The sequence below is a fragment of the Eumetopias jubatus genome, unplaced genomic scaffold (genome assembly GCF_037043125.1).
Source record: "Eumetopias jubatus isolate StellerSeaLion01/CBP00866 unplaced genomic scaffold, mEumJub1_p1.0 scaffold_12, whole genome shotgun sequence".
Taxonomy (NCBI): Eukaryota; Metazoa; Chordata; class Mammalia; order Carnivora; family Otariidae; genus Eumetopias; species Eumetopias jubatus.
Genome location: NW_028274818.1, coordinates 45,389,987 through 45,407,353, shown reverse-complemented (window position 1 = coordinate 45,407,353; position 17,367 = coordinate 45,389,987). Strand labels below are relative to the sequence as shown.

The 17,367-nt window shown below is 41.6% G+C and overlaps 1 protein-coding gene and 1 pseudogene across 1 annotated transcript in view; one reads left to right on the top strand and one right to left on the bottom strand.

The window, feature by feature from the left end:
- The window catches only part of NIBAN1 (niban apoptosis regulator 1), a 148,922-nt gene that overhangs the window by 66,092 nt on the left and 65,463 nt on the right, over window positions 1-17,367 (top strand). Inside the window, exons 4-5 of the mRNA XM_028121575.2 lie at window positions 2,770-2,884; window positions 7,711-7,878. Of these exons, the coding sequence (XP_027977376.1) occupies window positions 2,770-2,884; window positions 7,711-7,878 (283 nt within the window). The remainder of the gene's footprint in view (window positions 1-2,769; window positions 2,885-7,710; window positions 7,879-17,367) is intronic.
- LOC114222900 (large ribosomal subunit protein eL33 pseudogene) lies at window positions 14,905-15,287 on the bottom strand (annotated as a pseudogene).

The following is a 17,367-nucleotide window of genomic DNA, read 5'->3' as shown; positions in this document are numbered from 1 at the left end:
AGATATGTGCCCTTGCATAAGTTATAAATCTCCTTGAGCCGCTATTTTCTCATCTTTAAATGGTGAGCATGATCCATCCCTTCGTCACCATGTTGTTGTAAGGGTTAAATAAATGAACATATTAAAGCACTTAGCATATGGCCAACCACTGGTACAGCCGTTACAGTATGATTACTACTATTTGAGAGGAAACACTCATAGAGCTTGCTCTTGGATTTATTAGGGTTTTCACCACATTTGGCACTAACTGAACTTTTAATTTTGAATCAGATTTTGGTTTTTTCCTTCTTTTCATTTTTTCAAGCTTGCTCCTTCAACTTGCAATTTATGGACTATATTGCTTTCTTTGCTTTGCTCATCATTAACTTGTTCAGGTTGGGTGCCTGGGTGGCTCAGTTGATTGGGCGACTGCCTTCGGCTCAGGTCATGATCCTGGAGTTCAGGGATCAAGTCCCGCATCGGGCTCTCTGCTCAGCAGGGAGTCTGCTTCTCCCTCTGACCCTCCCCCTCTCATGCTCTATCTCATTCCCTCTCTCAAATAAATAAATAAAATCTTTAAAAAAAATAAACTTGTTCAGGTTGTTAAGATATGGTCACTGAATTTGGTAATAACTACATATTTTTTTAAAAACTTGGAAATTTTACAGGGGTGCCTGCAGAGCACCTCAGGGGCGCTTCAGTTTGTTAAAAACTTGGAAATTTTTTAAAAGTGCCCATGCAGTTTGTCATAATTCCTCAAAGTTTTAATAATATTCTGTTTTTTTAATTTATAGAAGGGCATTTTTTTATTATACCTAAGACTTACATATTAAGTACCTATAAATTGCCTATTGTTTCATTGAGAGTCTGGTTTTGGAAGGTAATTAAGCAGGAAAAAATGAAGCGTTCTCATTCAATAATCATGCCCTACTTCCTGTACACTTTCTGGACAGACTGGGTATGAATCTGAGATTTGTCACCAACTCACTGCTGGGCCATTGACAAGTTCTTTGAGCTTCATTTTTCTCATTTATAAAATGGAGAAAATAACTAACTCATAGCACTGTTTTGAGGATTAAATAACATAAAGTTTATAAAAGTCCAGATTGGGGCCTGTTAGAAAAAATAACGCGATTCAGTCTGAGCTGAACTGCTCTTAGACTTTCTCAGTCACAACTTTAGATTCTTCTCTGTTGTGCTCTGGGTCCCTCGTGTGCTTAAGCAGTTGAGTAGGGGTTCTTACAAATGGAAAGCAACCGGGGCGCCTGGGTGGCTTGGTTGGTTGAGCATCTGCCTTCAGCTTAGGTCATGATTCCGGGGTCCTGGGATGAGTCCCCCATCGGGCTCCCTGCTCCTGGGAGAGTCTTCTTCTCCCTCTAACTCTCCCCCCTGCTTGTGATCTCTCTTTCATGCTCTTTCTCTCAAATAAAAAATCTTAAAAAAAAAAAAAAAGGAAAACAACCTTCTTAAGTATGCAAGAATTTGTTTTGGGGCTTCTGGGTGGCTCAGTCTCTTAAGCGTCTGGCTTTGGCTCAGGTCATGATCCCAGGGTCCTGGTTTGAGCCCTGCCTCGGGCTCTCTGCTCTGCAGGGAGTCTGCTTCTCCCTCTCCCTCTGCTCTGCCCCACTCTGTACTCTCTCTCTGTCTCAAATAAAAAAATCTTCAAAAATGTTTAAAAAGAAAATAATTTGTTTTGTTTGGGACTCTTTACTCGCCATCTTATTGATGGAGAATGTGTTATTGTTATTCTGATTTTGTTGCCCTGGTCAACATTATTTTAGTTTTCCCCAAAAGCATACTCTAGATTTTGGGTCGTACAGTTTCTTGGTATCAATTCTCAATTTGCATTGAGGCTGTTATTCTCAAAATTTTGCCTTGACGTAAGCCCTCCCATCAGAGGCACATACTTCAATTTTACCTTATCTGTCTATCCTCATGAGTGGATCTGCCACACAAACTGCTCTGGAGTGGTAGCAATTCTCTGCACTTCTTCTTTTTTTTAAGATTCCATTTAATTATTTGAGAGAGAGATAGTGAGCGAGAGCACAAGCAGGGGGTGGACAGAGGGAGAAGCAGGCTCTCCGCTGAGCAAGGAGGCCGAAGCTGGACTTCATCGCAGGACACTGGGATGACGACCTGGGACAAAGGCAGATACTTGACCAACTGAGCCAACCAGGCGCCCCTCTTTGCCCCTCTTTTACATTTCCCAAACAGCAGAGCTTTTTGTCTGCTGGCTAGAATTTGTTCTGTTGTCATGATGGTGCATTTCCCTCCCAGATCATTTTACTGCAAAACAGTCTCATGTGGTGTCATGTCTTATCATGACAACACTTTTCTGTTTTGGGTGAAAATCCATGGCAACCATCATTACAATTTTATGTCCCCCATGTCATTCGACATCGGTCCCCAAGCCTTTTGTGCAGGGAGTATCTACATGCATCATCACCCTTGTGGTTATGAGAATGATTCAGGTGCTAGCATCTGAAATGCTAAGTATGGTGCAGGATTTCTAGAAGTTACTAAGATGTTTTCCCCACTTGAGAAACATACCTAGAGTGAATCTCCTGAGATTAAGGACTCTGATTTACCATTTTGTGACCATCACTAAAGTACTTTGCAAGTCACAGGTACACAAAACATATTTTTTAAATATGTGGCTCTTCCTCAGAGACATAGTGTAGGAATTATCTCTGAGTGTGTGTGTGCCTGTGTCTCTTTCTAATATTCTTGGCATTTTCCAAAAATCCAAATGGGGGGAAAAATCACCTATTTATGCCTTTTTCTCCCCAGGCCTATCAGAGAGGAGCGACTCCTAAAAGCCGAATTCTTCCAGCTGGTGGCAAGGTGTTAACCTCAGAAGATGAATATAATTTGTTATCTGATCGGTTCTTCCCAGACCCTATTGGTGAGTCGCTGAGCATTCTTTCTCAAGGCAAAATTCCAACACTGGCTTTGTTTTGATAGACCAGTGGTTCTCAATGGGGGAAGGGGATTTTGCAGGACATTTGGTAGTGTCTGGAGACATTTCTGGTTGTCACAACTTGGGAGGCTGGTGCTACAAGCATTTAGTGGGTAGAGGGCAGCATGCTATACTGCACAGGATAGCCCCTAACAATGAAATATCTGTAGTTGAATAGTTGCTGAGGTTGAGAAACTTTGGGCTAGCCACACATTCTCTGTAGACACATGGAAGATTGTCATTTCTCTAATTTGGGTAAACATTTTACCACTTCTGTTATTTTAAATCACATTCAGTAATACACAAGGCAGGTACTGTGTTTCTAGCCCATGGAAAATGTACCATTCATCTGTCAGGCATCTTGAGGCTTTGAAATATATGCCAGCTTTAATTGCACCATACAGAGCAGCAGAAACAAATAGGTAGGGCCCTATTTCTATGAAATATACAATTCCACCTTTAAGCAAGCAAGTCCAGACCTGTCAGAATATTATTTTTATAATTTTAGGATGATATGCAATAAAATATCCTGAGTTGAGAAAATAACAAGTCACTCATAGCTACTGTATAAAAATAGCATTGCATTAATCTGTAAGTAATAACTAAGTAATAACTGATTGCTGTCATGGAAAGAGTATTGAACTATAAATTTAGAGGCTGGATTTTTATCTAGTTCTGTGACACTTATCAATGTTTTCCCTAGCCATTGTTGAGCCTCTCTGGTTTCTGATTCTCTAATTCTAGGCCCTTGAACTTAAAAATCTAGAAGGATCTTTCCAGCTCTAACGTTCTTGGATTCTCATTTATTCTACTTTTTGCATTAGAGAAAGTGATGGATAATATAGAGACCAAATAGCACGTTTCATAGAGATTCACGAACTGTGGATAATAACTCCATCTGGCTTTGTGTAAATCATACCACACAGTAATTACTTGGTTTCTTGAAGAGAGCCCTGGTTCTTATTAATGGGCATAATCATATCATTAGGATTTATGGAGAAAAATGTAGTCATTTTATCAATTGTTATTTTGGTATAGAATGCTTAGCATAGTGTTTTTAATAGCACTATTATAGGATTAGTACATGGACCATAAACCTAGATTAACAAACTCTTACTAAGTAATTCAAGCTAAAACAACACTTTATGTGCACTATACATATTATTATATTTTCTTTCAACATCTACTTGTATGTCATCTTGGCTCTGGAGCTGCTGCTAGAAATGGGAATGCCAACTTGATGACTCTTCAGAATTTCTCCAGCAGAACTTTTCAATGAAATCAGTCAGAATAGACAATACATTTATTGGTTTATTGGTGAAATCATATCAGAAGAAATGAATAGGAATAAAAAACACAAGGCCTGTGTGACTAATGCCATTTGACCCAAGGCTTCAGATTGGGGTATTTCAAGGACTTTTTTGTATTGAATGGTGTGGCCCTCTGAGTTTTAAAAATAGAATATTCTACAGTAGATCATTTGTGATATCTTTGTAACTCAACTCGGAAAAAATGCAGATCAATGGCATCTGGAAAATTGTTGTAAAATGTTAAATGAGAGATAACTAGAGGCTAAGAAGAATTTTATGGGGCTTGAAGCTTTTATATGCAAAGGGTCAGTGTTGCTTTTGAGTTGTTTGTACAAAACTGTGACATCTTGGAAAGGGTGAGGGGAATTGTATCATAAAACCATGTGGATCAGGAAGACTCACTGTGTGATACTAATTCAGCTGGAAAGAATAAAGGCACAATACAGATAGGAGGTATTAACCTCACTTGAGAGAAAGCACTAGAGGATATGAATAAATATGTCCTCTTTACACAGTATTCTACTAAGATGATGTATCAATAATGCCTTCATATTTTGCTAAAGTGATTCACTTATGTGACATTTGTTAGTTAGCATCTAGTTTGCTGCAAACAACAAAAGACTCAAATACGTAAGGCTTTATTCTTTTGCTAAAAATATTTTGGATATTCCAAGTCCAGGGCTGGTATAGCAGTTCCATTAAATGTCAGGGACTCTTTTTAGCTTTCTCTCCCTTTATCTCTAGGTTGTGGCCCTAAATGATATAATCAGTATCAGTTGGAGCGTCAGTCATGGTTTTCTCATTCCAGACAGCAGGCAGGAGAAAAGAGAAGGTGGGGACATTCCTCTTTTTAAGGATCCTTCCAGGAAGTTTCACTGCCACTTCGGTTTCTATCCCATTAACCAGAACTTAGTGGCTGGGGCCCACCAAGCTGTAATGGAAGCTGGAAATGTAATCTTTATCGTACACAGTCACTTGCTCAAATGAAATTTGGGGATTTTATAACTAAGAATGGAATGTTGGTGCGACAAGGAGATTTTATTAAAGCACGGGGACGGCCCCGTGGGCAGAAAGAGCTGCTGCACTGAGGTTGGAGGAATGGCTGATTATATACTTGGGAGTTGGGGGAAGTAAGGGACAAAGGGAGGTGTCCAAAAGGACTTTCATATGCTAAAGAAGATTTCAGGATACTGGAGGCTTGTTTTTCCTTCTAGTAAGGCATTAACATTAAGACAGCTGGGAGCTTCCTGGAGCAATGTTATACTCTATCTCAGGTCCTTGTCAATGGGCTGCAGGTCTAAAGAAATTCAATTTTGTTTACTTTCCCTTCTGCCTCAGTTTTCCACATCACTCATGGAAGGGAGGGTGATGTTAGGGCTCCAGAAAATTGAGTTACGAGTTATGGGTCTCTGAAAGTTAAGCTATTGATAAGAATGCTTTTTCCTTGCAAATCACTAAGACATTGGTAAAGTGATGGGAGACTCATGTCCGGCAGGACTGTGATCTCTGTCAGTTAACGATCTGTTTTTTCCCTTTCCTTAGTTTTAGGGCAGCTAGGACTCCCTGAGAAATGGAGTGGGGAGGGGGCAGTTTGCTTGGTCCTCAGCTTGACCTCTGCTCCCTCATCAGATATGTGTGACAACTAGGTCTGTGCTACCGAATTTAATCATTGATTAATTCGTTCGTACAGTGATTCATTCTTCTATTATGTGCCAGGGAATTTGTGAGGTACTGGTGCGCCAAAGTTTGTGCTTCTAGCGCATTCTACTTTGTTACCTTCCGATTTCAGGACATTGAACCAGAGTCCCCATATATGCCCCAGGAAACCTATTTTTTATTTATCCAATCTTGATTTATTAATTTGCTGGTAGCAAGACTCTGTCCTGGAGTCTCCCATGTGGCTCTGATCCACTGTTGGGTATGTCTAGTGCTTTCGGTGGCCTCTGAGAGGGTCCTTTTGTCCTTCCCTTCCCTGAGATTGGTGCCCATTTTATGTAGGTAGAGAGCACAAGCTAATAAGCTGGGGGTCATTTAGCCAAGCATAACATCATATGACGGGAATGCGTGGAAGGGAATAAAATTTAGGTAGGGATCTGAATAGTAGCATGGTTTAACATGAGTTTCTTCGAACTGATTTTGAGGTAAGTGCTAAACGTCCATCGTTTAAAAGTTTTTAAGATTTCCTAGGACAACATAGCACGTTTACTCAACAAACTGTAGTTGAATATCTCCTCGGTTCCACAGCTGTGCTAAGGGCTGAGCATACAAAGATATGTAAGGTGCGGTTTCCATCCTCTTAAGAGCTCCAGGGCACTGGTACTGCTTCCTGGGGAAAGGAACTGTGTGAGAACCAGTGGGGGAGCTCATCTCACTCTGAGCCGTCCACCCTGCCCATCAGACATGAAAAGAGACCTGTACAATATTTAGGGAGAACAAGGTAGAACAAGAAAGACCCAAGACCAACAAGGAGAACAAGAAAGACCCAACCCTTTCTCTAGGGGCACGGGGAGGTGCCAACAGAGATGCCCCAGAGGAGCAGCTTTTGAACTGACTTTTAAAGGATGAATGAGAATCTTCTAGGAGAAAGCATGGTGTAAAGGATAGAGGAAAAGGTAATAGGACCTGCAGAAACAACATTCCATATTATGGAATGGAGGACCACGCCAAAGGAGAACAGAGACTAGTCAAAATGGGACAGAACAGGGCAAAAACACCAACACTTCGCAGGGGGATGGAGAAAAGGGGCAGAGGAACCAATAAAGCTGACCATGAAGAAACAATTTTCAAAAAGCACAAAGGACACCAGGAGAGAGGTGATCCTGCAAGTCAAGGGGAGAGAACCTTTTCAAAAGAAGGGGTAAACAGCAGCAACAGACACTTCAGATCAGGTTAAAAGTTTTAGATAATGAGGAAAAAAAAGGCTTAGGTAATGAAGAAGAAGCCACAGGCTGGCAGTTAGGACATCAGTGACCTCAGCCATGGGGTTTTGGGGCTGGTGGGGCAGGAAGCCGACTGAGGCAGGAAGAAGCAAGTGCTGGGTTGGCAGCGACAGGGAGGAGCCAGGGAGCGCAGGGCAGAGAGAGAGCAGCCTGGTGGAATGGGCGCCTGTGGGGACGGGAGGGTGAGTGGCTGCGCAGGCCGACCTGTGAGCCTCAAGAGGGCCAGCGGGGCCACCCAGACTCTGCGGATCCTTGATAGGAGGAAGTTGAGAAAGACGATGTCTGGTGGCCTTGGCTGTCCCTGTCAGGGAGGGGGCGAAGCCACCTGCTGGAGTGAGACAGTTACCTGTGGAGGGAGTGAGAGGAGCCTGAACTGCCATTTCCTGCCATCCTGGGACGACATCTCATGTCACCTTTCTGTCCCATGGCCCGCCCCAGAGAGCTGCCTTCACGGCCCGAAATAAGTATTTTAAATAAAAGATGCACGTTTTAAAATGTCTTCGTGTTTTCCACATTCCGTTAGCCTCCAGTGAGAAGGAGAACGCTCAGCCCTTCGTGGTCTTGCCCAAGGAATTCCCGGTGTACCTGTGGCAGCCGTTCCTCAGACACGGCTACTTCTGCTTCCACGACGCCGCGGACCAGAAGAAGTTCGGCGCTCTCCTGAGTGACTGCATCAGACACCTAAATCACGGTAGGACACGGCGCCCTCACATGCCCCGCGACGCTGCTTTGGCTCAGGGGACCCTGGTCAGTCGCCGGAAGAACGGTTCCTGGAGCGTGCCGCCCCCCGGAAGGAGGGGAAGTCACGTGACGCAGGGGTTGGTCCGCCCCAGCGCGGTCATGCCGCCGCCGGTTCTTTGGTTAGGTCTGGGAAGCCTCCGCGAAACGGAGTGCGGGGGCCTTATCCCGTGGCACGTGTGAGCCAAACGCATGCATATAATTTTGTGTATCATTCACCCTCTTCCTTTCTTTTGAGGTTTCTTATTGAACACCAAGAATGTTCCAGCTGTCCCTGGTGATTTTAGTCCTTACAACGTTTCTTTTTTTTTTTTTTTCTCACCTTTATTTCCGAATAACTTGTGCAAAATTTTATGGTACCTACAATCACTGGGCGAACTTCTTGAACACAGATTTTTTTAGTGGCTCCAAGCTCAGATATTCTAATTCGCTGGCTCTCTGGTGGAGCCCCGATTTTCTGACAAGCTGCCCGGCGATGCAGATGCTGCTGGTCCCTGGCCACACCTGGAGTGATGTTGCTTCTCTTTGTCTCTAGGTACGGACTCTAGGTACCATCAGGTCTATAACGGAAAAGACTTTTCATTGCAATATTGCAATGAAACGCAACTCATTGATGAATTGATGTGAATGCTGGTTTTTCTGGAATCCACGGAGTCTTCAGTTACAGATGATTAAGCTCTTTTTGTTCTTTGGCAGCTGGAAAGGCAGTCGTTAGTCAGGTATCATTGAGGGATTATTCTGTGCCAGCCTCGGCAGGTATTAGGAACAGAGTAATGAACCATGCAAAGTCCCTGTCTCGGGGTCTGTATTCAGAGACGAGGGACAACACAAGATAACTTGATAGTTCTCAAAATTAACGTGTCGAGGTGTAACTAGAGGTGAGTACATGGTGAAGAATGGGAGTTCAGTACTTTAGGCTTGTCAGAGGAGGCCTCTTTGAGCAGGTGACGTGAGGTGAGTCACCTTCCCCATCAGTGCCTTTTTTTTTGTGATAAGGCTAATGTCATTGTATCTTTAAAGTTCTGAGAATGTCAGTCCCAAAGAGCAGGAGTCACTAAGTGATGTGTGTTGGTCTGTTCTTGATTTTAGCTTGTGTATTGATAGGAAGCTAATGAGAAAATATAATGTCACTGTATTTTGCTATAGCAACTCTGAGTAACGTGCGTCATAATATTGGCTCATAACAAGTTAGGGACTTTATAAAAGCGATACTCTTATTAATATCTTGCTTTGTGGTTTGGATGTTCTAGAGACAAAAAATTGCCCAGCATTGCCTGTTCCGTCTAGCTCATTCTTCAGTACACTTAGACCTCTGTGTGCAGGGCCTGGGTCTAGTATGAACATGCAGTTGGCACTAAACACAAAAACCATGAAGTTTCCTTAAGCAGAGAATGTTCTCTGCCTAGCCAGATGGGACTTGCTTCATTCTCCCTACCATGTACATAATAGGAAATTCCCTGGGGGAGTTTCTGGATGTTAATGTAGCCTGCATTCAGATTCCATTTATGGAAGATTTCAGTCAATTCAAAACCTAACTCCGCTCTCCAGTGTTATCAAAAGCACTAAGATAATGAGGTCTGGTCCCGTTGCTCTCATTTTCCATCACGTTCCTCTATCCAGAAACCACTTTTCTTCACTGCAGCTTTATGCAGACTTGATGGGATGTGGCGTAACTTCCAGTAGCTCCAGGCAGAACCAGAGACCGTCAAAACATTGTAGGGAACAGTCCTTGACTGCTATGGGTCCTTCCCTTCTGGCCTGTTTTTCTGTGTTTTTGACAGCACAATGTACCACCCGTCTTTACTGACTCACCTTTGTTGTTTCTACCTCTACCCGGTATTCATTGTATGATCTTGAGTAAACCTGTAAGAGGTTTGAGAATAGCGAACCATGATTTTCTTTCCCATAATTACTAGAAGAGTCTAGAAATAGATGTAAAATTAGGGCTCAGGAAAACAGAGTAGGGCTGTCAGCCTGTTGTTGCTGCTCCACTGGCCCTCAAGCCACAACATACGTCTGTTGAGAACTAGCATATTCCAGCAGCTGATGCCGGGCCACTAGATCCTGTCCACTCACAAGTCCTCGGGGGTCTTCTTGTCTTTTCAGTTTTATTGAGGTATAATTGTATCAGTTGCAGCTGTGTCACATACTAATTTGATGTATGTATATATCGTACAATGGTCACCACAGTAAGTTTAGTTAATATCCATCACCTGGCAGAATCACAGTTTTTTTCTCATGATGAGAACCTTCAAGATCTACTCTCTTGGTGACTTTCAAATGTGCAATACAGTATTGTTAACTGTCATCACCATGCTATATGTGACAGCCCAGATTTATTTATTTTATAACTGGAAGTTTATACCTTTGACCACCTTCACCCCATATCCCCACTCCCCACCTTCTGCCTTGTGTATTGTAGCCTAGCAGCTACCAATCCAATCCCTGTTTTGATGACATTGAGGTTTTTAGGGTTTTGGTTTTTTTTTTTAGATTCCAAATGTAAGTGAGATCATACAGTATTTGTCTTTCTCTGACATATTTTACTTAACGTGATGCCCTCTAGGAATCTTTGAGGGAAGATTATTTCCTTGCCTTTGTGGTAAGTTCCACCAAGGATGTCTGTCACTCGGGTTCCTAGGACACCTCTCTTCGTGCTCAAATCCCACCACAACCCGGCCCACTTGCCCCAGGAGTTGTGGGTTCAAATTGGTCCAGTTATACATGTCTAATTCTTTCTGAATCCAGAACCACTTCTGTTCCTCCTTATGGGGTGTGTTTGTTTACTATTTAACCCCAACAAAGGGCCTGGTTGCACTCTGTTCTTGGACAATAAGGCTACGTCCTAGGGCAGGTTAAGGCAAGTAGAAGGCTTTCTGCTCCTTCTTCCTTCAAGAGAGGGAGCTGCTTCTGGGCACCTCAAAGATTAGGTATGTAAAGGTATGTGTGAGCGTGTGTGTGTGTGTGTGTGTGTGTGTGTGTGTGTGTGTGTGTGTGTTTGTTTTTGGCACCTCTTCTTTGAGCAGGCATACAAAAATTCCACAATTATTCTTGAGCAGACCATCCTACTCCAAGACTCTGGACTAAATGTCAAGCCCATTACATGATATGTGTCTACAGCAACTGCTGTCCTCTGTCCTTTTGGAATCACACTGCAATCCCTTGTCTCCAGTGAGGGAAGGCCAGGGTTCTAAATGTCCACTGCTATAAAATGGGAGTTATGTAATGCCAAGGTATTCCAAGATAGTCCTGTTGTCCAAAATTCAGTCTTATTCTTTAGAATTTTAGTTTGAAAAATCTGGTCATTGTAGTTATAGGGATAGGCTAGTTAAAACTCTTTAAAAAATATAGAGTTGTACATATGCAACATGGAATAATGATCATTATCAACACAAGTCTGTCTTTTCAGCTCAGGGTAAACATTCCTTGGCATAGGAATTTGCAGGATGGGGAGAAAGTGTTTCTGGCAGGAAGAATAGAATGTGTGGGGGCCAGGAAGATAGAACATGGATCATTAGGGAAACTGAAAGAATTTTGTGTGGCTGGTGCTTAGTGAGGAGAGAGGAGCCAAGTGGGGATGGGGAGATGGGCAGGATCCAGGCTATAAAGGGCTTTGCAATGGATATTAAGGGATTTGCACTTTATTCTAACAGCAACAGGAAACTATTAAAAGGTTTTAAGCAGAGAAGCGACTCAGTCATATATTCATTTTAGAAAAGTCACACTGGCTGCCGTGTGGGCAAAGGATGGGAGGGTAGCATGCTGGGATGCCAGTAGGCCACTTAGAAAGCTTTGGTAAGCACCGGATGGTGGGAGCCTGCACGAGAGAGCTGATCATGGGGATGGTGAGAGGTGACCGGATAAGAGAGAGATCCAGGAAGTAGAATGAATAGAACTTGAGGTTAGACAGTGTGGAGAGTGAGGCAGTGGGAGGATTCCCACCTGCTGCCATTCTCTGAGACAGGAACCTTGCCTGAAGAGAAGCAGGTGCCAAGGACAGATGATGAATGTGGTCAGTGTCGTAGACACTGAGTTGGAGAAGTCCATGAACATCCAGGTGAGGAAGTCTCATAGACGGACGCATGGACAGGGCTGGAGACGGGAGGACCCTCTGGAGGGGAGACCCGAGTGGGAAGTCAGCAGCCTGCAGGCCGTCATTAAGCTGTGGCTGGCTTTGTAGGAAGGCTGTAGTTTGCGAGCCCCTCAAACGCAAATTGTCTTTTTTTCTATGAGTCCCCATTCCCAGCAATTGTCCAAGGGCCTAGTGCCAGGTAAAGGCTCTGTCAATCTCTCTATTCTCCATCCTTTGGTAGTTACAAATACGCTCATGTGTGAAAAAGCATGGAACACGTATGTTGGTACAGCTTAAAGATGTTTGTATATAAAATCTGCGAACATTTAAGGAAAATGGGTCGGTGCTTTTATGTTAGGTAAGTGCCAGCTTACTCACTACACGGATCTCTGATTTTACTGTTGAACCTTTAAAGCAGCATGCTCGTCAGGAATATAAAACCTTTGTGAAACTCAGTGACTGTTAGGCTCTCTGACTCACCCTCTGCATATGGATACCTCTTTAATTGCCAGTGTCTCTTCTGTATTTTATTTCAAGTTTGCTGCTACCAACCTGCTTTGGAACTCATATAAAAAACATTCCCAGAGGCTTTTAGTTGATCTGATTTTTTTCCAATTACTGCCACTTCCTTCTACATGTAACAGTCAGATAAATCATCTGTAAGCACAGTTTTTTATTAAAATCCTTCGGTGGCACCGCCGTTGTCACAAAGATGAAACATTTCATTCCAAGGAGATTGGCTGTGCCTGATCTACTGTATTCTCAAGCACAAGCCTTCTTTCTCCCAATCTTGATGTCCTACTCCTCCTGCCTTTGAATAGGAGTGTTACTTGGACACCTTCAGCTTTGCATACACCTCCAATACCCACTCCTCCCTTCCACCTGTTCAGATTCTCTCTTGCTCCTTTAAGACCCAGCTTCAGTCTGACCCCTGCCGTTATCTGTCCCACCGATGGGAAACTCTCCACGGTCTGCCTTACATTATTCATTTTCATGTCTACTTGTCCTGTTTCTCTTCCTCTATTTCAAGTCCCTCAAGGGAAATTGTATGTCACCCTTTGTATCCCCCTGCAGCGCTCAGACAAGTATCTTGTGTTTCATAAACTGGCTCAAGGACATTTGTGAATTAATAACTTACTGCTTAAAGTAAAGCTGATTTCAGAATTGAAGTGCAGTTTGAGAGATGATCATAGTATATGTGGCCTGGCCTACTTTATAAACACATTGGCATGAGTGAGTAAAGAGATTTGTCAATACAGAGCCTAAAGGGTTTGAGGAACAAAAGAGTCAGATGCCAGAAGACAGCCACCGCTGGATGCATGGTGATTCTGGTCGGAAGGTGGAATGATGACCATGCTGTGTTGGATGGTCCTGTGCTAGCTTGAAGGACAGCCAGGACTCTGCCACTGAGCAAATGCCAGTGTCCCCATCGTCATGAACGCTAAGGAAGAGGGGACAGTAAAATATCTGGGAAGCAAGGAGGGCACATGGGTCGAAAAGATAGTATAAAAGAAGGGCCCAGAGGATTTTGGAGAGAAGAACAAAATTATGTCAAGAGGCTCTGCGAACCTCTGTTTTGAGTTGGGCTGTTCAATCACTTATGACAATGATGACATCCAAGGGTGCCTGTGATAGAGTGAGTCAGGCTGAATGTGAAGCTGTCACAGTGATTAAACTCAGGGTTGTATGCTTTGAGCTCTTCTCCCAGAAATCCCATGTCAAATCAAACGCCTTTATTAGATTTGGTTTTGACATTTGCACATTTTAAGTGTTCAGTAAATGTTGCTGAATTAAACTGATTTTTAAAACAGAAAAGGATCTTCTGATTCAAGTAGCTAGAGCAAACCCTTTTTGGTGTATGTTTCTTTGAACATGATGTGTTATGCTCTCCAGTGCTCACCAGTAGATTTCAGATCTGTTTTCACTAACTTCTACGTGAAGCAGTATCTCCTCAGCCCACCATCACCTGTGAAACACATTCATTACTTGAGGGACTGAGTGATCTAATGTGAGCATCAGTGAAGTTGAACTGAAAATATACAATGTGTTTTATGTTATCATATCTGAAGACATACTTATGAATTTGTGGCACGTGCTTGTATTCATAGACACACCTATCTATGAGTCAGAAAATTCTAACTATGCTTGGGCTCTTTTGGATGTTTTATTACAAAAGAATGTTCCACTGGACATACATAAATAAAAGTACAGTTTTTATAAACATCTCTTTGCATGCTTTTACTTCAAAAAGCATTCTGCAGTGTACTATTGTTGCAATGCACGAAAACCTCTATGCACTGTAAAGAAAAATGCTTGCCAAATTACTGTTTAATCAGTCACTAGATATCAGTTTCCAGTTTTCATAGGACTGTCCCAGACAAAATTCTTTACAAGGATTCTCTCTGCTTGGAGACTATATTCTCCTTGATTTTAGCATGTGCTCTTTGCCTCACACAGTTAATGCTCTACAAGTTATAAACATTTCTCTCTGTCCCTTTGTGAATATGCCATTTTCTCTTAAGGAGTCATCACTTCCTTTCCAACCCTTGTTTACTGTTCATAAAAAGTTAACTTTGGAAGGGACCTTTAGTGGTCACCTATTCCAAGCCCTCAGGGTTCATTTATGATAAAGGCTCAAATAGTGACTCACATGCCCAAGGTCATAGCCGGTTCGTGGTAGAGGACTAGTTGTCCTGACACCTAGTCCTTGTAATTTATCATCTTTCAGGACTACTTTTTAGAAGACTCTTTAATCTCTTGGTCACTTAAAACACAATACTATTAAATCAGACTACTTTTGTGATATATTTGCATGACCCGAATTGAAGCAAACTCAGAGCTGTTCACTGAAGGTCATCTGAGACCTGGGTTATGTCTGGTTTCTTGATAAGCAATACTATCTTTTTTTTTTTTTACAAGAGAACAAATCTACACCTTTATTTACTTTTCATTAAATTTAAATCCTTGAGGGGTACAGCATCACACGGATTCTGTGGCCAATGACTTTAGCAGGAAGGTTGCTTTGGAATTTGGCACGAACCATGCCACTGTTTCCATGAGCACGAGTTACTTTTCCCCAGATTATTCTGGTTTTGTTTGGTTTGCCACCAGGAGTCACTGTATTGTTCTTTGCTTTGTACACATAAGCACATCTCTTGCCTAGATAGAATTCCGTTTGATCTCGAGCATAAACAGCTTCGGTTTTAAGAAGAGCTATGTGCTCCCTCTGGTTCCGGAGACCCCGCTTATAGCCAGCAAAAATGGCCTTGGACCACAGCCTTCCAGACATTATTTGGTGTTGTAGGAGTCCTGTTCCCAGCAGGCCTCCACAGACTCCAAGATGGTGGAAAAAGAGCAATACTATCTTGAATTTAACTCAGTATTTTGCCCACCTGCTAAACATGGCTGTATCTTTTAGTCTAGGTATGCTCTGAAGATAAAATATCTGATAATGTAGCTTGTTTATTGGTTAAATTTTGTGTATGGTAAAATGCAAGCTACATATGGTTTTATACAGTTTAATAAAAACTGATTTGTAAAGGAAAATTATGGTGCTTGTGAAGACTTGTGTTGGAATAGTCTAAAAATAATAGATCTAAAATTAGCCAGACAGGGAAGACAAATACCACATGGCATCACTAAAAAAAAAAAAAAAGCCAAACTCACAGAAAAGAGTAAAAGAGTGGTTACTGGGGATGGGGGCGTCGAGGAAATAGGGAGAGGTTAGTAAAAGTGTACAAACTTTCAGCTGTCAGATGAATAAGGTCTGAGGATCTAATGTAAAACATGGTGACTGTAGTTGACAGCACTGTATCGTATCATTGAAATTTGCTAAAAAAAAAAATAGAATTTTAAGTGTTCTAATCTACCTCCCACCCACCAAAAGGTAAATACATGAAGTGATAGATGTGTTAATTAACTAGATGGGTGAATCTTTTCATTATATATGTAATCATTATATATATACATATATGATTTCATTATATATATAATGTATATAGTCATTATATATATATATATAATCACCAGGATATACGTTTTACACATCTTATAATTTTATATGTCAGTTGTACCCGAATAAAGCTGAAGTGAAGAGCCAAAATAATAGATCCAGACAGGTTTTATTCATATTATTTATACTTACAGATATACTTAAATTACTCAAAGCTCTCAAAACAGTTTAAGAGTTGATACTGAAAGAACGGGTTTACATCGGAGACGAGAATCAACAGAAGTATTTTCTCGCAGTCATTCAGCATTCATCACCACAGAGTACCTACAAATGTAGCCTTCCGTTCATTTGTTGCCTAAAGCTATGTTGTCGTGAAACTACTGTTGAATGCTTCTTTTGGGCCTGTCCAGCCCAGTTATCACTTCAGTGAAACCGTTGATTCTTGCCACCCCTCCCACTTCCTACTTCCAAAGAACCAAGTAGTTATTTTGGGAGGGAGGTCTGAAAGTTGTGTTCTTGTGGTAGTTAAGGGTGACAACTTGGAACAATAATAAAGATTAAACAAGCAGAGAGTTGAAATCAATTCAAGTAAAGTTATTTGTCTGTTATTTTGATTGGGTAAATTCCAAAATTACTGGACAGTTTTTGATGTTGCTATGACCGACTTTGGCAAAGCTTGACAAACTTTCAGGTTTTTTGTTTGTGTGTGTGTGTGTGTTTTTTTACTTCTGGATAGACTATGGTAAGATTGAAATGATACAGCAAATGAGATGGCTGTTTTAATATATGGTTGTATAGTCAATGTTATGAAAGATCTCCATTTGGCATATATTCCCAGATTTCTTTTAAAAAATCAACATTCAGGGGTTTTGGAGAAAAGTCTCACCTCTTGTCATGGAATGGTGAGCCGCTGTCCTTCTCGCACTGTGAACAAATTTAGAACATGTAAGATGGAAGAGAGCCATGCTAGGAGCTGTCTGTTGTTCATTCTATTAGGTTGTTTTGAGTTTTTAAAAATTAAATATTGAGTAGTTATAAAAGAATGCTTATGAAGTATATACAAGTTTTAAAGAACATTACTCTCACCTGTGTTATTTCTTATGTGCCTCTCCCACATCCACTGCCTTCTTTTCCCTTTGAGAGAACACCATCCTGGATTTTGTATTTTGCTTTTCTTTATAGCTTTATCATGAGTGTTTAATCATTCAGCATGTTTTTAGACTTTATCCTGTGGAATTGTATTTACATGCCTTCGTTCATGACCTCCATTTTCAATCTTTTACTCCAGTGATTCACCAGTGTTATTGCTTACAGCTGTATTTCATTGAATTTCATTGTAAAATATATATTCCATTATATTAATATACTCTAATTTCTAATACCCATTTTCCTGTTGATAGGCATGTGGGTTGTTTCCA